The sequence below is a fragment of the Lithobates pipiens genome, unplaced genomic scaffold (assembly GCF_037356315.1).
Source record: "Lithobates pipiens isolate NorthernLeopardFrog02 unplaced genomic scaffold, aLitPip1_a1.2 Scaffold_19, whole genome shotgun sequence".
NCBI lineage: Eukaryota > Metazoa > Chordata > Amphibia > Anura > Ranidae > Lithobates > Lithobates pipiens.
Window position 1 is genome coordinate 139,582,222 of NW_027507764.1, and position 22,078 is coordinate 139,604,299.

Consider the following 22,078-nt stretch of genomic DNA (forward strand, 5'->3'; position numbering starts at 1 on the left):
TAATTTAGTTGGTCTTGATCCTTAGCTTGTGTGTTTTCTGTGCTATGAGGGAAATTTTTGTGGGCAGGTGTCATGTATCAGTATGTTAACCCTATTTTTGCCCTGGTCTGGCCAGAGCTGATTGGCACTGTGTGTGTGTGTTTTTAACATTAGGATTTTTTTTTTATTTTTCTAGATTAAGATCTGATTTTCAGTGCGATTATGTAGTGTGACTTTGGTTCAATTCCAGTGCAGTTTTGGCCCCAGAGAATATGCAAATCCAATCCAAAACACAGCAAAACGTTACAGGACCCTCTTCCAAAATCATGACGCATTGATGTGAACAGGCACCTTTCAAAGCAGTGACTTGACATCAACCCCTAGCTCTCTGTGTATATTCAGTTTCATTTAATGTTTTAGTGTGTGTTTAAAAAAAAAAAAAGTTGATAAGACTATGAATTCTGTTTTGAACCTGTTAAGCTGAGTATACATGTTATACAAGCTTTGTGTTTCTCCTCCTTAATGCTGAACACTGTTTTTTTTTTCTTTTTTTCAGGTTTTTCCTGTGATCCTGCTTTCCTGAATTATGTTCCCAAGGGACAAGAAAGGGGTAAGTAACCATTACAATGTACTGGCTTGACATTGTGGTATTGTGTACACTGTTTCTACCAATTCTGGTCAGATGAGAACCAGAGCCAAGCAAGTAGGCAGTCTGCTTCTGACCTCTGTAAATCTATGGTCATCCATGGATAGAAATTTGGCCAATTTTCATTCCTTGTGTGGCCAAAGCAGTAGAACAGAAGTGAATTGATAGATTCTGGTCCACTGTCCTGTCTGAGAAAAGCTGATCAGCTCAGCATGCAGTAGGCTACGGCACTGATCTGTGTATTCTGACAGTGGGGGCATCTCCTCACTGTCAGAATATAAAAGCACAGTGGGCAAGATCCCCCCCCCTCCAAATCCACTTTGTGCAAATAGGGTAAATCGGTTCAGGTTTTTTTTTTTTTTCTTTCCCCAAGCTAGGTTACAGTGTTACTAAACCCAGGAGCCTGCATTCACTATATCTGGTCTCCCACAGTACACAGAACATGGACATTCAATTGTTTCAGTAAATATAAACTACTAAAATACCTTTTTATTAAAAGCAGTTCGCGCAGACTTCTATCAGTGTCTGGTTAAATCTTTTAGGAGGAATTTTCACTCTCCTCTGATTGTGCTAAGAGGCTGCAGGACCCCTGACCCACTGTCTGGACAGTGCTGATTGGCCCTGTGCCAATAACCTGCACTCTCCAAAGGAAAAAAAAAATCTAGCAATTCACACCAAACTGAGCATGTAAAAACTTGCCCTCAAGGTTCTGTTCTGTCAGCAGATGAATTGAGGACATTGGAAGAAGAGGAGAATCGGAGGATAGGACACAGTGAGTATAACGAGCATGCTTTACTGCATATAGGGTGGAGACCATCTGGACACTGCTGAGGTATTGGCAAGGTTCAGACTGAATCTCTGCAGAATCTTGGTTTGCAGATCAGACAAAGGAACATGCAGGAAGCCGAATCCTAGTTGAGGCAGGCGGCAGATCTACCCTTCAGAAATAGAATCAAAGTTAGAGTCCAGGCCAGACTTTAACTAGCAGCAGAGGTACCCAAACAATAGGCAGGAGGTGGGATAAAAGCCAAAGGCAGCAGTGGAATGTTTGGGTGCAATGGAGGTGAGCCAGGTCAAACGCAGTATAGCAGAAGCACAGATCGAGTAACGGGTCACAAGAAACACGCACGCACGCACGCACACACACACACTGCATCTTTCCCAGCTTGTGCTGAGCGTTAAGTAGGGGGGAAATGGTGGCAACTCCAGAGCAGGAAATGCATTTACACAGCTATGCATACAGCTGTGACTCTTATGCCCTGTACACATGGTCGGAATTTCTGACGGAAAATGTGCGATCGGATCGTGCTGTCGGAAAATCCGATTTGTATGTGGTTTCCATGGGACTTTTTCCGTAGGAATTTATGACACAGTTTGAGAGAAATTTTCCAACAAAAGAATCCGATCGTTTAAATTCCGATCGTGTTTAGACAATTCCGACAGCTAAAGTACCATGCATGCTCAGAATAAATTGAGACCATAGCTATTGGCTACTGGCTCATTTATAGTCCCGACATATGTGTTTGACGTCACCTCATTAAAGTGGTTGTAAACCCTTACAACACACTTTGACCTACAGGTAAGCCTAGATTAAGGCTTACCTGTAGGTCCCTAGAAATATCTCCCTAAACCTACATGGCTTAGAAGATATTTTCCAAAAGACAGCGGCGACTGAGCGCGCCGCAGTTAATGGCGATGTGGCGGCTCCCGTGTGCATGCGCGGTAGTGACGCCATCGCAGCTCCAACGAATGACCGCGCCGGAGCAGCGAGACCCACCAAGAAGATGGAGGCTCTGGACTACAGGGGACATCGGTGACTTCGCTGGCTCCTGTGTCAGGTAAGTGACACATAATGGACTACTATGCGATGCATAGTAGTCCATTATGCTTTACCTTTGCAGGGAATCAGGAAGTAAACCCATCAGGGTTTACTTCCTCTTTAAGAACGATCGGATTTTCCGACAACTTTGTCCGACTGTGTGTGTGCAAGACAAGTTTGGCACAAAATTCGTGGGAAAAAATCCCATGGATTTTGTTGTCGGAAATTCCAACCGTGTGTACAAGGCATAAGAGTTGGACCACACCCTTGAAATATGGGCATGCGGAGATCATTCAACGAGGCTATGAGCCCTACCTGTCAGTGGACAATCTTTTAAGGCACCTTTCTAAGGAGGTATTCTTTCCAACGAGTGTGCTTGCTTCATTGAATTACGTGGGCCATAAGCAACCCAATCCCATACCCATTTAACAGCCCAATGTGAAGTTGAGTGGGCCATTTTGGGGTTTTCTATGGGGAGATAACTTGTGGTTCTCTTATAAAAAGTCCAATAATGGTCACGCAACTTTTTTCTAGTTTGAAAATATCTTGGCAAACTGCTGGGAAATCCTTTTATACAGAAGAGGGAAGTGTCAAGTCACATGACCAGCTTAGGATCCCACCACATTTGAGGTCTGGTGGAAGGACATCGGCCAGTCAACCTTTTAATGATTTGCGCCCCATACTCAAAAATCATTGACTGAGTTTTTGAGGATCTAGATCTGTGGTTTAACACTGTTGGGTATGATTCATTCTGATAGTATTGTACAAGGAGTAATATCTGAGTTTGTTTTGAATCCTGCAGTCATAAAATTACGTATACTGGAGGAAATCCTTGCACTTGCGGACTTGAGGAATGCTTCTTGATGATGTGGAAGGCCATAAAGCTGATGCATGCTTCTGGCTTCTAGGAATTCCACTTTATAGCCCATTTTATGAATGAACACTTATTTACTTTTCCAAGAAAGAGAAAAACTATGTTAAAGGTTTTCTTCCATTCCTTTGACATGTTTCAAGAGTTGGCAAGGTAATCACTGATTCACCGCTTGTTTGGTTCACCTGTTTAATAGATGAGTTTTTTTTATTTTTAATTTTTTTTTCCTGAGCTCTGTAAATATAAGCTGGGAATATTTGCTGGGTAACGTTGTTAAATCTGTAGGCTGGTAAAGTGCACCTCCTTATTTTTAGGTGTTTGGACTAGCTCCGTAAAGCAGTACAACAACTGTTATGCAATTTTATTATCAATTTGTTTTCATTTTTACCCATATACAGTTACATTGGCAGTGCTTAGAAGTTAGACACTGTTCACAGGTATGGTTCTCCTTTACGACCATATTTGTGCCATAACATTCCTGCTGATATGCTTCAATGATGTGGTGAATGCAACATAGCTTTATTCCGAGGTCTCTTCTTTACATTGAACCATATGATGTACACAAGATCCAGTCATTCAAGATAGTTCAACATGTCTGTGGAGATATCACTGGTGGGTCCCTTTCACTTAGACCAAGGGAGATGAGAAAGGTCTAGGTTGGGAGGCAAATACAACCAACTAGTCCTTTTAATGGTGGTGACAATTGGGTTATGTCTCGAGCGAGAAGTAGGGATGTAGACAGAAATATAAATACTTTGGGGTTAAAGAAGAATGTTAGGAATCCAGATACTGTTCGTGTTTTGTGTGTTTTGTTTTTTTAAGTCCAATACGTATTGTGGTTCAACCAGTCCCTTATCAGGGCTTGCTAAATACCGAAGAAAGTAATGTAACTGGTAAATATGCTATTTATCATTAATATTACTTCGTAAGAACTTACTGGCGGCATTTTGTATGCCTTGTGTGATCTCACACAAGTTACTTTATATGCAGTTCAGCATTTTCCAAGCCCTGGTGGGAGGGGACATGTATCACTTTGAAAAGCATTGTATTTAATAGAAAAAATGTTAAATACAAACAGGACTTTCACACAGGTCTGGTGCTGACCTCCTTGCACCACAATCTGAGACCCTGACTGGCCTATGACCCCTATTCCTTGGACACCTTCCTAAAGGCCCCATGCACACTGGCTTAAAAATAGCTGTTTCTACCAGCGTTTGGTGTTTTGCCTGTAGAAGCAGCTTAATGTGTGTGGTTGTGTTTTTTTATTTTTTGTGTCCATGCACATTTAATGTCCTGTACACGCGGTCAGACTTTCTGACGGAAAATGTGCGATCAGGTCGTGTTGTCAGAAAATCTGTGCGTGGGCTCCATCAAACTTTTTCCGTCAGAATTTTTGACGCACAAAGTTTGAGAGCAGGATCTAAAAATTTTCCGACAACAAAATACGATCGTTTAAATTCTGTTTGTGTGTAGACAATTCCGACAAAGTGCCACGCATGCTCAGAATAAGTTACCAGACGAAAGCTATTAGCTACTGGCCCGTTTATAGTCCCGTCGTACGAGTTCTATGTCACCGCGTTCAGAACGATCGGATTTTCCAACAACTTTGTGCCACCGTGTGTATGCTAGACAATTTTGGGGAAAATCCCGATGGATTTTGTCATTGGAAAGTCCAACCGTGTGTATGGGGCATAAGACGATTACAGGCATATTTTAAGCTCCACGTTTTAAAGACCGGAAAAAAAAAAACCCTTCTGATTTGGGTTTGACTGGAGCTTTCTGGTAGAAAAAGCTAAACTCTCCCTAACTACAGGTGCATCTCATAAAATTAGAATTTCCTCCAAACAGTTTAAGGTTTTTAATACAGAAATGTTGGCTTACTGAAAAGTATGTCCATGTACAGTAGTATGTATTCAGTAGTTGGTCTGTGCTCCTTTTGCATGACTTGCGGCACCAATGTGGCCTGGCATGGAGGTGATCAGTCTGTGGCACTGCTGAGGTGTTATGGAAGCCCAGGTTGCTTTGACAGTGGTCTTCAGCTTGTCTGCATTGTTGGGTCTGGTGTCTCTTCTCTTCCTCTTGACAATGCTCTACAGGTTATCTGTAGGCAGATCAAGCACAGTGATACCATGATCATTAAATCCGGTATTGGTACTTTTGGCAGCGTGAGCAGATTTCAAGTCCTGCTGGAGAATGAAATCTGCATCTTCATAAAGCTGGTCAACTGAGGAAAACATGAAGTGCTCTAGAATCTTCTGGTAGAGGCCTGCACTGACTTTGGACTTGATAAAACACAGTGGACCAACACCAGTAGCTAATATGGCTCCCCAAATCATCACTGACTGTGAAAACTTCACACTGGACCTCATGCAACTTGGATTCTGTGCCTCTCCACTCTTCACCCACATGCTAAATCTCCAAATTAAATGCAATGAAGATTTGGGGAGCCATGTCATTGTTGGTCCATTGTGTTTTTATAAAAGTTTACACAGCCCCCTACCAGGAAATTCGAAAGCACTTCATGCTTCCCTCTGCTGACCAGCTTTATGGAGATGCTGATTTCATTATCCAGCAGGCATCTGCCCACACTGCCAAAAGTACCAATACCTGGTTTGAGCATGGTATCTCTGTGCTTAATTGGCCAGCATACTTGACAATACCCCAACAATTCTGTATGGGGTATAGATCAGGCAAGAGGAAGATGAGACACCAAACCCAACAATGAAGATCAGCTGAAGGCTGCTATCAAAGCAACCTGGGCTTCCATAACACCTCAGGCCGCATTGATTCAGGAAGTCATGCAAAAGGAGCCCAGACCAACTACTGAGTGCATACTATACTATACATGGACAAACTTTTCAGTAAGCCAACATTACATTTCTGTATCCTCTTCTTCTTCTTTTTTTTTTTTTTTTATTTATTTTTTTAATTATTATTATTTGGTCTTATGTAGTCTAATGTTTTGAGATACTGAATTTTGGGTTGTCACTGGCTGTAAGCCATAATCATTGAAATGTAAAAAGGTGCTTGAAATCTATCACACTGTGTGCAATGCATCCTATAAAAAATGTGTTTCACTTTTTGAATTGCTGAAATTACGTTTTTGATATTGCACTTTTTTGAGATTCACCCATATGTACAAAAAACGCTCTATATAAACGTGTCTGGTGTGTTGTGTTTTTTTTTATTTTTTTTTTTATTTTTTTTTTTTAAAGCCCGGTGTGCATGGAGGCTGCCACTAGTAGCAGATTTGAACTAAACATTTACTGGAACAAACAATCCAGTGCTTCATACGCATATTTGACTCTCTTGAAATACAGTGCCTTGCGAAAGTATTCGGCCCCCTTGAACTTTTCAACCTTTTGCCTCATTTCAGGCTTCAAACATAAAGACCTTTTTATTTTTTGTGAAGAATCACCAACAAGTGGGACACAATTGTGAAGTGGAACGAAATCTATTGGATTTTTGAAACTTTTTTTAAATAATAAAAAAATGAAAAGTGGGGCGTGCAAAATTATTCGGCCCCCTTAAGTTAATACTTTGTAGAGCCACCTTTTGCTGCGATTACAGCTGCAAGTCGCTTGGAGTATGTCTCTATCAGTTTTGCACATCGAGAGACTGAAATTCTTGCCCATTCTTCCTTGCAAAACAGCTCAAGTTCAGTGAGGTTGGATGGAGAGCGTTTGTGAACAGCAGTTTTCAGCTCTTTCCACAGATTCTCGATTGGATTCAGGTTTGGACTTTGACTTGGCCATTCTAACACCTGGATACGTTTATTTGTGAACCATTCCTTTGTAGATTTTGCTGTATGTTTGGGATCATTGTCTTGTTGGAAGATAAATCTCCGTCCCAGTTTCAGGTCTTTTGCAGACTCCAACAGGTTTTCATCCAGAATGGTCCTGTATTTGGCTGCATCCATCTTCCCCCTCAATTTTAACCATCTTCCCTGTCCCTGCTGAAGAAAAGCAGGCCCAAACCATGATGCTGCCACCACCATGTTTGACAGTGGGGATGGTGTGTTGAGGGTGATGAGCTGTGTTGCTTTTACGGCAAACATATCGTTTTGCATTGTGGGCAAAAAGTTCGATTTTGGTTTCATCTGACCAGAGCACCTTCTTCCACATGTTTTGGTGTGTCTCCCAGGTGGCTTGTGGCAAACTTTAGACGAGACTTTTTATGGATATCTTTGAGAAATGTCTTTCTTCTTGCCACTCTTCCATAAAGGCCAGATTTGTGCAGTGTACGACTGATTGTTGTCCTGTGGACAGACTCTCCCACCTTAGCTGTAGTTCTCTGCAGTTCATCCAGAGTGATCATGGGCCTCTTGGCTGCATCTCTGATCAGTCTTCTCCTTGTCTGTGCTGAAAGTTTAGAGGGACGGCCAGGTCTTGGTAGATTTGCAGTGGTCTGATACTCCCATTTCAAAATGATCGCTTGCACAGTGCTCCTTGGGATGTTTTAAAGCTTGGGAAATCTTTTTGTATCCAAATCTGGCTTTAAACTTCTCCACAAAAGTATTACAGACCTGCCTGGTGTGTTCCTTGGTCTTCATGATGCTCTCTGCGCTTTCAACAGAACCTTGAGACTATCACAGAGCAGGTGCATTTATACAGAGACTTGATTACACACAGGTGGATTCTATTTATCACCATCAGTCATTTAGGACAACATTGGATCATTCAGAGATCCTCGCTGAACTTCTGGAGTGAGTTTGCTGCACTGAAAGTAAAGGGGCCGAATAATTTTGCACGCACCACTTTTCAGTTTTTTTATTTGCTAAAAAAGTTTAAAATATCCAATAGATTTCGTTCCACTTCACAATTGTGTCCCACTTGTTGGTGATTCTTCCCAAAAAAAATTAAAATTTTATATCTTTGTTTGAAGCCTGAAATGTGGCAAAAGGTTGAAAAGTTCAAGGGGGGCGAATACTTTCGCAAGGCACTGTATGTACCTGACAGAGTTTCTAACCATTCCTCCAAAATGGAGTATTCCTTTTTTTTGCTGTAGATATACTTTTAAATGAAACCTGTGCTGGTAGAAATATGGGGTTGCTATTCCTAACTTACCTTGGTGTTCAATACATGGTTGTCTTGGGCTTTGAGCCACAGACCCAGCAAAAATATGCAACTTTTCAATGCTTGGCACTCTGGATTAGCATGGAAGTTGGGAAAGGGATGCTTCCTAATAAGCCAGCCAAATCAAAGAATGTGTTCTTGTGCTAGTGTCAGTGAACATCTAAGCAAAATTTTCCAAGCATAGAATGTTGGTTGTCGACAAGTACGCACAATCAATTTTTTTTTTTTTTTTTTAAGGCATTTGTAAAAAAAATGCAGGTATGTTTTCTGGGAAACGTGTAAATAGATTTCCACGTAAGGGTGTGCATTTTGGATCCGTCCTAGTTTTTGTTGTACTGGAAAAGAATTATGAGTTACTAAAGGGGTGACTTTACTAAAGGAAAATACTGTGTGCACTTTTCCATGTACAGTTGCTCCAGAGCTTGGTAAATGTGGTAAAGCTTCACTTTTACAAGGAATACCCAATCGCATGCAAAGAAAATTTAAAAAAAAGTATACATTTTTCACTTGCATGTGATTGGATGATAGAAGTCAGCAGAGCTCTCCGTTATTTGCATAGCTCTGGAGGAACTGAACGTGCACAGTCCATTTTCCTTTAGTAAATGAACAGGTGTGTTTTACATCAAACCTAGAGCTGGTCATAGACCACTTGAATTTCAGCCATTTCCTGATGAATCAGCCAAAAAACAAGTTGGCCCTGAATGCACCACCTGGCATGACGAGCTGGGTGGGAAAACCACTGGCTGAACAGTGAATCCATCTGATCAGATGCCCAGGGCTGCTGAATACAATAGCTGGGAGTGGAGATTCCCACTTCAAGCATGACTAGGGGGAATAGACAGCCTTTCAATAACCCCTGAATGACTAGCTTTAAAAACTGGCCAACACCTAGATAGATTTGATGGCTTATCTGATTGAATGTAAATTTGAAATGATTTACTTAGGCCATTGTACTGCACCCGGGGGGCTCAAACACTTTCTGCCATGCTTCCCCTTTGAAAGCAGTTGAACTTTTCCTTCCTCCTATATCTGAACATTGTTTGGTGTGTGTGTTTTATTTTTTATTTTTTTTATTTTTTTTAAACAAATATGTCATACTTGCCTCCACTGTGTAGCTCGTTTTGCACAGAGTAGCCCTGAACATCCCCCCCCGCGCGTAATTCGATTTGATTGACGGCAACAGGAGCCAATGCCTGTGCTGCCATCAATCCATCCAGTCGGGACTCAGGAAGCCGGCTTTTGCTGGTTTGCTCGTCCCTGGAATGAGGTAGAGGGGGTACAGGTGAGTAAAACGGGGGCTCTGGAGGGCTGCAGCATTACAGGAGGTTTTTCACCTTAAGGCTACTTTCACACTGGGGCATTGCGGGCGCTGGCGGTAAAGCGCATAAACAAACCTAAATACATGTAAATGCATTCTAATGTCTAGAATAAATGAATATTGTAGCCAATAGAATTGGCCAATACACATTTTTCTAAACTCTGTGTTTAATTGTGGCAGGATTTTTTCTTTGTATTTTTAAAATTGGATGTTCCTGCCAGCTCTTGGCACAAAGATCCAGTGTATATAAGGGTTTGTTAATATGCCTGTGTGCACAGGGCCCTACTTAGCCAGCAACACATTAAATATACCGTAAATAAAGTCAGAAGACAGATATTTATGTAAGTAAAAAAGAAAAAAAAAACCCCTAGAGCTTTCTACTTTATGTGACCAGTAAGTCACCTTGAGATTAGAATCGGTCATGAACGTACTTGTACATGTTTTGTGTGTGGGGTTTTCTTTCCTCCAATGAAGGCATCACTAGTTGTACGTGTAATTTTGGGAAAACCCCCAACTTATCCCTTCCCCTTTTGAAACTCTTACTGTCTCTCAGCACAGAGAATTTCCAAAGTGTCTGGTCTGGTGACTTTTTTTTTTTTTTTTCCTGGAAGCCTATAAGAGTTGACTTCCTCCTTTCAGAGCTCATTTGGAAGACGCCCTGCTAGCTTGACACTGCACAGCCTTCTAATTCTGCACTATGCATTTACAGGAGACCATCTGTATCTGGGTCAGGGACCCCAAAATACAGAAAGAAGACTGGCACTCCTATTTGGATTATGAAATCTGCATTCATGTAAGTATAGCTGTATGAGACTCGCTTTATTATATCTCAACCAATTCTGTTTTCTTTTCTTGACTTCATGTTGAAATCGGTGCATGTACAGTATATGTTAATATTTTGTAAACGTAAAGATTTCAAATTGCTTTAGTACCCCTTTTCTTTTTTTTCTTTTTTTTTTTTTTTACCGTGCCATAGGAAGTGTAGAGCGATCTATTAATGCACAATCTATTAATAAGACTTCAGTTTTCCTTGTGCATAAGCATTGTACAAATTGCATTTGTCGTGACTTTATCATGTCTATTCTGTCATTGTGCTGATTAAATTGGCTTCAACTTGGCTGTGCCGGACTATTTATACAGTAGTACAGTTTTCAATTTGTATTTGTGAACTACACAAACTCGTGCAAACTTCCTTCCTTCTGTTTGCTGGCTCTTCCTGCACTTCCCACACTGTAATAAAAAAAATAATTAAATACTGTAACCTTATCAAATTATCTTCTAATTTTACTTTTTCCATCTTTTCATTCTGATTACTTTTAAACAGCCCAGGCAGTTAGTGCTAAGAAATATTTAAACCATTCCTTTTTATGACTTGACAGTAAAGTCTGGTTCACACCTGTGCGGTGCTGTTTTCAGGTGCTTTTTACATGCGTTTTTATGCACGTTACCATTGCACACTCTAAAATGCAGCAAGCAAGACTTTTATTTTTATTTTATTTTTTTCTGTACACATCACATATTGGGCCATGCAGAAATCACATTTAATATTTCTTTAGCCACAGATGTTAATATTTAATGTTCCATATGACAAGCAATTTTCTATGTAGTTTATTGATGTAGCACAAGGTCTGTCTAATTGTTTCAATAGGCTGTCACCTAAGGCTCCTGTTCACACCTGACCGATCTGGATCACGGGCGAAATCGCTGAGATTCTGCCAGTTATTCCAGAATCGCAGCAAAATCTTGTCACTTATTCACAATGTGATTATTAATGCCATGCCAAATGCTGTGCGATTTTGCTGCGATTGTCGAAAGACAAAAGCAATTCAATATGCAAAAACCGCAAACTCCCTGCTGTGCCAAGATTTGGTACTTGAGCTTCTTTGGAGTGTTTTTTGGAGTGGAGGGAGGCCCATTCAAATGACTGCCACTCCACAAATGCTTTATTAAAAAACAAAAAAAGCTAAAAAAAAAAACAGCTGCAGCAACTGTCGCTGCAGATCGCTGTTGAATGGAGCCTAAGTTTTGGTAACTCTAAGGTTCACTATACACAATACAATCTGCCCATACAGTCTTTGTATTTTCAGCTTTAGAGTTAAAACTATATAAAACTGGAAAGTTGATCCAAGTTCAGTCTGTAGCCAATTAGGCCAGAGCTTGCGCTACATGGTAACTCGTATGTAAGGGAAATTGTACAGATTGTAACCTGTGTGGTAAGCTTAGATCTATCCTCAAGTTTGTAGTTCAAGGTTCTATATGACCGGATACAAATTGATTTGATAGGTCCTCATTTTATTATATTACAGCTTTGGTGGATCTAAACTGGATTGCATGGTTGCATTGTAACGTGCGTGGTGAGCCGAAGACATGGGTGCTCAACTTGTGGCCCTACAGCTGTTGCGGAACTACAAGTCCCATCATGCCTCAAGCTTGTAACTCGCCAGTAGCTTGCAATTTCTCATGGGACTTGTAATCCTGCAACAGCTTGAGGGTTGAGCAACCATTGCCTAAGATTGTAATGGGAATGGCCAGCTTAAAATGTTCACTCATTATTATTATTATTATTATTATTATTATTATTATTATTTAATAATAATTATTTAGTGTTAGTTTAGGGCTCATGCGCACAGGACATTTTAAAAACATCAGCATTGAAAATGGCAGGGTTTTTTTGTGTTTAGCTGCGTTTCTACATTAACGTTGTGCGTTTTTTTTGTTTTGTTTTTTTCCCCCTTTTAAAAACATTAATGATAATAATGTAAAAATGCCTAGCAATGCCAAAAGCATCGAACAGCTCAGGCTGTCCTTCTTCCTTCCTGTGTGCATGAGCCCTAAAGGAGAAGGGGCATCCCATAGCTTTAGTTTTTTAACTATGCCCCTAGCCCGCATCTTAATGTTGAAGGATATTTTAAGATAAATTGTGCTTTGCTTTTATTTTACAAGTCAACGTGAACAAATGCTAAACAGATCTCAAATGCTCGGCAAGTACACATTAATGGCACATATACAATAGCCCTTAAAACTGTTTGGCACAGGTATCCTGGGAGGAGACGCGTGTGTTCTATGCAGTAGACGTGACATTTACCCTTTTAGGCAGTCTGTAGTCTCTGAGAACAGGTAATGTCAGAGTGGAGGCGGCATAGTTCCTGCCGCCTCTGTGTCGATGTGCTCAGACACCTGCTAGTTGTGTTATGTGTCGACAGTTACCAGGTGAAGCGTGCACAGTACTTATCTTGCCTATTTATGTTCGCAGACAAACAGCATGTGCTTCACCATGAAAACCTCGCGGGTCAGAAGGAGATTTCGGGAATTTGTATGGCTACGTCAGAAGCTTCAGAGCAATGCAGTGTTAATGTAAGCAGCGTTATAACACTTTTCTAAAATACTTTTACATCTTGAAGGAACTGTTGTATGTATTCAATGACTTCATAGTGCTGGGATATTAGACTGAGTACTTTTTTGGTATTTTTCTAGTACAGATAGACCTGTGTGGCCAAAAAATGGTACCTCTCCAAATTGAGTTCAGATGCACAAACTTGGAGGAGCTTCAGTCTCGCCACATATACTGTAGCTGCTGACTTTTTTTAATATAAGGACACTTGCCTATCTAGGGGTCCATCGCTGTCCTCACCCAAGCCGGTTCTTCACTGGGCTTCAGGATCCTAGTGCCAGCATTAACAAAGAGAAACCAGCTGTGAAGCCTTGTCGCTTCCGCTTGGATTGCCTAGGCCCGTGATTGCAAACCTTGGCACCCCAGATGTTTTGGAACTACTCTTCTTTAACTCTGCCATGTAGTTCCAAAACATCTGGGGTGCCAAGGTTTGCTATCACTGGCTTGGGCAATCCGGACAGAATTGGGAATGGGTATCCATCAAAAGCAGGTACACGCTCCCACTTTTTGGTGAAGTTCCGCTTTAAGCTAGCCATACACGATTCAAATTTCTACTGACTTCTGCTAACACATTTGAAATTCAAGCCATGGCTTTCAGATGCAGTCATGATTTGGTATTCAGGCATCTGCTGGTGTCACAGCTGCTTGAGTACAATAGTCAAAAGAACAGGTTCCTCCAGCCATTTTATTTAGTGTGGATGGGAGAATCTATTTACTTGTATGTTGAGGTCATGGGTGGCTGGCGAGGGAAATCAAAGCATGTGTACCTAGCCTTGGGTCCAAAAAGACAGTTTGATTCAAAGGTACTGGAATGGCATGCACAGAGCCTGGACCTTAAACCTGGGGAGCTCCTTTTGATATTAAAGTTCTGTTTTGCATGCTAGGTCTTCTCAAATATCAGTAACTGAAGTCGCAAGTGCTTTTATTTTTATTTTTATTTTATTTTTTGGCACACAATCCTACAGAAAACCTTCCCAGATGAATAGAAGCTAATAAAAAAAACACAAGGGAACAGTGGACAAATTCATAGTGGTGCCATAGTTTTTGAAGATGGGATGTCCAACAAGCTGATATTGGTGTGGTGGTCAGGGGGCTGTAGACTTTTTTTTGTTTTTTTTTGTTTTGGCCATCTAGTATTTATTACATAGTTGTAAATTGTTCGAAAGCATTCCCGATCTACATAATGTATGAAAATTCTTGTACAACAAAGGGTTTATTTTTCTTTATTTTTTTTGTGATCATGTGCAGTCTTTTGGATCAGATTATTTTATTTTTTTTCTCATGTACGAACAGTACACAATAAATCATTAAGCCTATGTACAAGAAATATTTTGGAGTTTGCAATGGCTATCAAAAGCTGTGCACACACTACAGGGGGTTCCCTACTTACAAACATCCTACTTAGAAACATCCAACTTGCAAATGACTCCTACTTACAAACAGAGGGAGACAACAGGAAGTGAGAGGGAATCTACCCCTAGGAAGGGAAATTCTCTCCTGTAAGACTTCATATGGGAAAAAGGTGTCTCCACTGATGCTTTATCACTAATCCTTGTTTCCCTAACAGCCCAAAATTTTCAAAATCCAATTATTATTGGGACAGAAAGTGAGGTGAAATCTTCTGTACAGGGGCACAGACAGCTAAACAAATGTTACAGGGGTGATGACCCTTCCCTATGTTAGCCAAAAAGTTTAAAAATAGATGTTTTTTTTAGCTGGAGCCACACTTAAAATGTATTCCGACTTACAAACAGATTCAACTTAAGAACAAACCTACAGTCCCTATGTTGTTTGTAACCCGGGGGCTCCCTGTATACAAAAATTTTAATATTCGTGCCTCGAATGGAATTTTTCTTCTGCATTTGTACCCAGCTTAAGGTGGTAGCGGAAGAGAAGTCCAGAGGACACTGTTGCCGATAAAGGAAAAAAAACAATGGGGAAAAGTTGATGCATTGTGTTTGGCTCTGTGCAGATTTTCCTGCATTGGCTTTTTCCATGGCACACTGGAACAAATGTGAATATGTTGCTTGAGTTATTCTGTGAGATTGCGTTTTAGTTCCTGCTCCTATCTTGTGCCACGCTCACCCCTACATGAATGGTCCTATAAATTCATAGAAAGTAGTCCTATCATTTTTTTATTTTATGATGTTTCTAAATTGGGGTCAGGGGGCATGAAATGGTAAGATGCACATAATCCTAACAAGTTTGCTAATTTAATAACCTGTTTCTATTTACACAAAACCGACTCAGACTTTTATTTTTTTTTATTTTTTATTTTTTTTAGGCCGCATTCACAAAAGGTGATTACCCAGCTCTCCTAAATGCTTTCATCTTGGCAGCATCGTTATGGTGGAAAAAAAATGCTTAATACGTGTAAATGCATATAGGAGCGTCAAATGTTTGGGTGTTCATTTCATTGACCAGAATAATTACTTCTGGCCATTGAAATGAATGAACCCTTAAGCACTTGACGTGCCCAGCATTTATTTACATGCTTCAGTAGTTTTATTCTGCCAAAACGCTGTGTGTGTGTGTGTGTGTGTGTGTGTGTGTGTGTGTGTGTGTGTACGTGTTTTTTTTTTTTCTCTCTGCATTTAACCACTTGCCAACAGCCTTCCGCATATATACTGCAGCAAGGAGACTCGGCTGCGCAAACCAACGCACCTGAAGTGCTGTATCGCAAAAATGTCCTGGTCATTAAGGGGTTAAATCCTTCCGGGGCTGAAGCAGTTAAATGCCTAGAGGCAAACATGGAGGGGCATTTAGAGGCAAAAAAAAATAACAGACACCCCTTGAAGCAGGGTGTAACACTCGGTGCCGGTTCACACGTGTGCAAACTGAATTCGGCCAGGAATTGGATCACCCATGCGATTTTGTTCCAAATGCGATGCAAATTCAGCCTTACAATCTGTATGACTGAATTTGCATCGCAGAAATGTGTGCATGAGGCCTCATTTTGAGAAGAAACCTCCCCATTGTGTAGCCCAGCAGGAAGAAAACATGCATAATCTTAGTAAACAAAGTAGTCTCCCTTTTTTTTTTTTTTTTTTTTTTTTTTTTTCTTTTAAGTTCACTTTCACACGCATATTTAAATGGCAAGAAAAAAACCTGTAAGATATGCATAATCTTATCAAGGTGTGCTCTGGTTTTTCCCTATTTACACCAAGTCAACCCAAAGATTTTCACTGTGGGAGGGTAGAATAGGACATGCGATGTGAAGTACAACAGGAAGCAGATCCCACATATGTAATTGTCAGGCTCCATATACATACTAAAACGGTGGCATGAGACCGGATACATTTCTGTTTTGTGCTTTACTGAGACCCAAATGGAGATATCAATTTTGAATTGCTCTGTTGGGCAAAGGCTGGATTTTAGTACAAACTACCGTTTTTGCAGATTGAGTAATTTCTCTATATATTTCTATGGCGAGTTGTGGAGGCGTAGGACCCAGAAAGGTTTTATCTGTGATTCGTAGAATACCATGTATTCTAGTGACATCTGCAGCTTAGCTGAAAAGCCAAGCTAGCTCAGCTGGTTCTAGTTGCAGAAGCCGTGTGGAAGATCTTCCTGCCAGTGTTGGATGACTCCCAAAACCCAAACGGTGTTTAAACCCAGTGTTTGTCAAAATGGCCAACTTGTCAAACTCCAACTACTTGCCTTCCGGTTTCTTTAAACCATCAGTAATTGGAAATTTTGACGAATTTCTGTTTGGACACAACATCGGCAACCGTATGAAGTCTGGTATTATGTCCGGTATTATTTGTGTAAAGCACAGTATTATGAGCAGAGGTGGTTACTCCCCTTCCAATACTAGCCAACAAAATGGCCACCTCAGAGGCAGTGACAACTTTGTCCTCGTTGTCCAGTTAAATCTTCCTGTACTGGACTGTATTCGGTTCCCAGTGTTGTGTCCAAACAGCAATTCATCAAAATCCCCAATTACTGATGGTTTAAAAAAACTGGAAGGGATATAGTTGGAGTTTGACGAGTTGGCTAATTTGACAGGACACCGACACTGCGCCTGTCACGTCACATTCGGCCACCTATCACATTTTGCTACTCGCTGGAGTGTGCATGTGCGACACCGCCATATGCGTTCCAACAGAGGGCCGCTCGCCACGCTTCGGGCAAGGCCTCACTTTGCTCGGCATAAATATAATCAAGCTCTATATCCACTTGGATGGTGGGGCTTAAACTTGGACTCGGGGTGGAACGCATACAGCAGCATTGCGCAGTCCAGGGGGTAGCCAACTGTGATGGGTCGCCATATGTGACGAAACGCCCCAACCACACAAAATACATGATTTGAAATAGACAAGTGTGCTTCCTAAACATTTAAAGGAGTTTAATAGGGAAGCATGCACTTATGAAACATGACTGCGGTAGTTTGGGTTTTCCCTACAGACATTTCCACTTCCCCCTAAATAGTACCATAAAGAAGTCCGTCAATCTTCTAGATTGTAAGCTCTAACGAGCAGGGTCCTCTGATTCCCCCTGTCTTGAATTGTATTGTAATGTCTACCCTAATGTTGTAAAGCGCTGCATAAACTGTTGGCGCTATATAAATCCTGCATAATAACCCATACCACCCTCTGCCCTATGTGTATTACTTGTATAGTGATCAAGCTAAGACTATATTTTTATTTTATTTTTTATCCTTTTTTATTTTAGTGAGCTGCCAGAATTGCCACCTAAAACCCCATTCTTCAACATCAGTAACGCACAGACTGTGGAACAGCGCATCCGTGGCTTACAAGAGTTCTTGAATAAGTGAGTATCTCTAGGTCTAGAATATAAGAATATACATCAGATCATTCATGTGTTGTGTAACAGAGCCATCTAGTGGTGGTCTGGGGAAGGTCGGAAACTCCTTTTTTGTATTCTGTGCTCCCAGCTCCTTTGTTAAACCGCCCATCCCCCATCGCTCAAGCATGCAGCTGAAAGGGCACCATGGCTATAGAAACAAACCGAGGAGAACAAGTGCTGCATAGTAGGATACAGAGGGTTTTTATTTTATTTTTAATGCAAACTATTTATTTTTTTCAATTGCTTTAAAATATGTGGATTGTTTTTCCTTTAAAGAGAGACTACTATTACAAAATTAAAAAGCGATGGCTAGGGTGTGTCGTGTGTTAATTACACTTGCTCCTATACTGATGGGCCGTAAAACTGAAGGCAAGGTGTGTGGGGTGTTTTTTTTTATTTTTTGTATAGTTTTGGGGTTAGAACCCTTCAAGGTTTTTATAGCTATCTGTGCACCACCACCATTAGGGAGACTTGCCCATGTCTAGTTGTCCTGTTTTGTTCACCAAAGGTAGAAAAAAAGTAACCATTTTTGGGTTGTCCCAAAACGGTAAGGCCCCTTTCACACTGGGGCGGTGCGGGCGTCGGCGGTAAACCACCGCTATTTTTAGCAGCGGTATGTGGCTGCTAGTGGGGTGGTTTTAACCCCCGCTAGCGGCCGAAAAAGGGTTAAAACCGCCACGGCAATTTGCCGGCGGTATAGCTGCGCTGCCCCATTGATTTCAATGGGTAGGTACGGTGAATACACCGCTCCTTCACCGCTCCAAAGATGCGGCTAGCAGGACCTTTTTTTTTTCACCGTCCTGCCAGCGCACCGCTCCAGTGTGAAAGCCCGAAGGGCTGTTTTTTCAGGCGCTATTTTTAGCGATGTAGCGCCTGAAAACAGCCTAAGGCTCCACTCACACCTGAGGGTTCTGCAGTGACAGCTGCTGTAGCTCGTTTTAGCTTAACTTTTTTTTTTTTTTTTTTTTTTTTTTTTTGTGTGTGTTTGTTTTTTTCCCGATTTCTGGAATCTTGGCGATTCCGCCCGCGATCTGGATCACTCAGGTTTGAATGAAGCCTAAGAGAGGGAAAATCTTCCAATGGGAACACTAGTTTTGGTGACAACCAGGGCTTCCCTTGCTTTGATGGGTTTCCTTACTTCCTGTTTTGGCTATGGGACAGGAAGTGAAGGGAAATCTGCCCAATGGGACACAAATGAAAGAGAAAAAAAAAACCACACTGACTAGTGTTATAACCCTCCCTTACACTATCCAAACGTTAAAAAAATAAGAAAACGTCTTTTTAATACAATTGCCCTGAAGTCCAATCCTGTGCATTTCTTAGAGGTACAGCATTCTTAAGATCTCCTAGATCATGAGTGCTCAACCTGTTGCCCTCCAGCTGTTGCCGGACTAAAAGTCCCTTGATGCATCACAAGGCTGACAGTTACAAGCATGACTCCCAAAGGCAGAGGCATGATGGGACTTGTAGTTCTGCAACAGCTGGAGGGCCACAGGTTGATCACCCATGGTTCTAAAGCAATTGTGACCCTGTTGGCTCAGTATTTGCAATCATGCAAGGCAGAAAGAGCCGCCTTTTCCCAAATGTGCTGAAATAGCTTCTCCAACAGATTGCTTATTGTTTCCACACTCCATTGGGTTTAAGTGGATACGTTTTGCTTATTTGCAGCTTTGAGTTGATTGTTCACACTCTTTTCATGCCATACATTGGCCTCTCTAAATCCTATATTATATTACCATGCCAGAAGTCACGTGCTGTAAATACTGAATCAAGCATGCATGTTTGGCCACTTTGAAGTGGATGCTTGGGGGGCACCACTTTCTTTTGGTGCATAATGAATGCAGTTTTATGGGTTTTTTTTATTTTATTTATTTTTCTAACTTCCTACAGAAGTTATATCACCTTTTTTTTGTTTTCAATATTCTGTTCTGCTTTACAGACTTGATAGACAGCAGGTGTAATTAGTCAGAGGACCCTTGACATGTTGGTATTATAGACAAGCCTGTATTTGAAGTTTTGCAAAGTCTGCTTGTGAGACACGCACAGAACATCTTGTGCTGAGACACCGCAAGCACCGCTGCTCTTAGACATGAACGGCTGAAACCGTTTTGGGCTGCAGCGGGTTGGTGCAATAGACCTTGTGTGCATTAGTACATTGTGGGGTTATTTTGAATGGCAGCCCCAATGAGGCAATGAGCCTCCCAACACCACATAACTTGCAGCATGGTAACGAGCTATGGTGCGTGGTGGTATGCTGTGTTGGCTAAAATAGCGCATGCCCGTTTAATTTTGGATATTTCGGTGCAATACCAGGCCATTCAACTTAAAGTGATTTGTAAACGATCACCTTTGTAAAACAACCCATTCAGCTTAAAATGGAAATTAAATGCAAAACCCTTTTGTATAGATCTAAAAAGAAAACCTACTTCTGCCAGTAAATACCTTATACAAGCTCACTTCCTGTTTCTTGTCTGGTCGTTGGCCTAGGCTTATGACATGATGTACAGCTCTCTCTCGTGAGAGTTTGCCAGGGAGGGAGGATGAGTCAGAGTGCCAATGAGAGCTGCAGAGCTGTAGGTGTTCCCCGTGTGTCTTTTGTAAATCAAGGAAGTGAACAGTCAGCAGCTTCAGCTGCCCACAGTTAAAATGGTTGCAGCCATACTCGATGGAGGTAGATTTCTGCAGCATATTTGGCAAGTACAGAATCACAGTATATTTAAAATATACAAAGTGATTGGATGGAAGCTCCAGAATGGCAAAGATGTTTTTATTAAGCCCCCTTTCACACTGCCGCAACATGAAAGTTGCGCTATTTTGATGCGATTTTAGGGAATTTTTGATGCAAGTTGAGGTCCATAGACCTCAAGTTCACACAAGGTCAGACCAAAGAAGTACAGGGACTACTTTGTAACTCAGTGTGACTTTAAGTTGCACAGATATGAATGGTTATCATTGGGAATCGTGGTGTATGACTTGTCATGCAACTTTGATGTCCAAAGTCGCAGGAAAAGTTGCACAAGTGTGACAGGGGCTTAAGGGCTGCCTAAAGCTGGCCATATATAGTCTTCTTGTTGGTTTAAAAAAAAAAAAAGAGTTGAATAAAAAAAAATGTATTCCCTCATCCTCGTAGATAGGGGGGGGGGGATCCTTTCCACTGCCCTATTTGTTTTTTTGACAGTGGGGAGACTTTCCTGCTGTCAAAACACTAAGATCAGCCCTGCAGCCTATTGCCAGCGGTGCTGATCGTGATAAAATATACAATCGGGGCAGTTGAACTTAAGTCTATGGTAGAGAGTATCCTAAGCTGACTATGCATGTAAAGATATCACCGTAGATTAAACCCCAAATGGCATGGATGGATGATCCTCCAGCTATTGTCTGTCAGCGGGGCAGCCACAGCTATCAGAATGCCCGAACAGAGACTTCAGCACTGGTGTCTGCAGGGCCATCCACTGATCAAATTTAGGCTGATACAGAACTGGGTGACATTTGGTCCATGTATGGCCAACTCTACAGGATTATGCTACTGAGCATTTAGGAGATGCGACCCTGGTCTTGTGCAGTGCTGGAGGCAGCAGCCAATGTCCTGGGGGGGGGGGGGGGCTGGAGGAATTTCAATCTTGGAAGTAATAGCTTTGATGTTTTTAATTGTCTGTACATAGGGAGAGTAATCCGACATATGTAAATAGTTTTAGAAGTGTGTATTAAAATCATCATTCTGTGAATGGCTCGTAATTATTTTGACCCCATGTTTGCTTATTACAGTTAGACACTACTACATAGCATAATATTGCTGTACAATGCTGGAGTCCTGGTTACGCATTGTGCATTGTGGTACAGTTAAACACATCTAAAACTGCACACTTGCATCTGTGCTTTTATATGCCCTGGCAGTTTGCGTCTTTTTGTTTTATCCTGTTATTCATACTAAATGAAGGAAGATTAATGTACATTTTTGCATGTGTTAACTTGCGTTCATTCATTCTTTTTTCAAAACTGCTGCAGTGCATCATGCATTGCACTCTACTGTGCAGTGCAATAGGATGCCATCCACAATGAATGGCATTGCAACTCACAGCACATAGGACAGGTGCTTTGACCTTGTTGGGCGAATGTGGTAAAGCTGTGCTGACTTCACTTATCCAATCCTTTGCAATCAAAAATCCTTTT

The 22,078-nt window shown here is 41.3% G+C and overlaps 1 protein-coding gene across 3 annotated transcripts in view; it reads left to right on the top strand.

Moving 5' to 3' along the window:
• Nucleotides 1-22,078, top strand: part of SNX10 (sorting nexin 10) — a 75,420-nt gene that overhangs the window by 33,823 nt on the left and 19,519 nt on the right. The window contains exons 2-6 of one of the 3 annotated variants that reach the window (XM_077491323.1): nt 536-589; nt 3,714-3,752; nt 10,418-10,501; nt 12,962-13,062; nt 17,774-17,872. In XM_077491323.1, the coding sequence (XP_077347449.1) occupies nt 566-589; nt 3,714-3,752; nt 10,418-10,501; nt 12,962-13,062; nt 17,774-17,872 (347 nt within the window). In that variant the 5' untranslated portion in view covers nt 536-565. Of the gene's footprint in view, nt 1-535; nt 590-3,713; nt 3,753-3,797; nt 3,928-10,417; nt 10,502-12,961; nt 13,063-17,773; nt 17,873-22,078 lie in introns of those variants that run through there. The other 2 variants (XM_077491324.1, XM_077491325.1) reach the window with 2 other exon arrangements.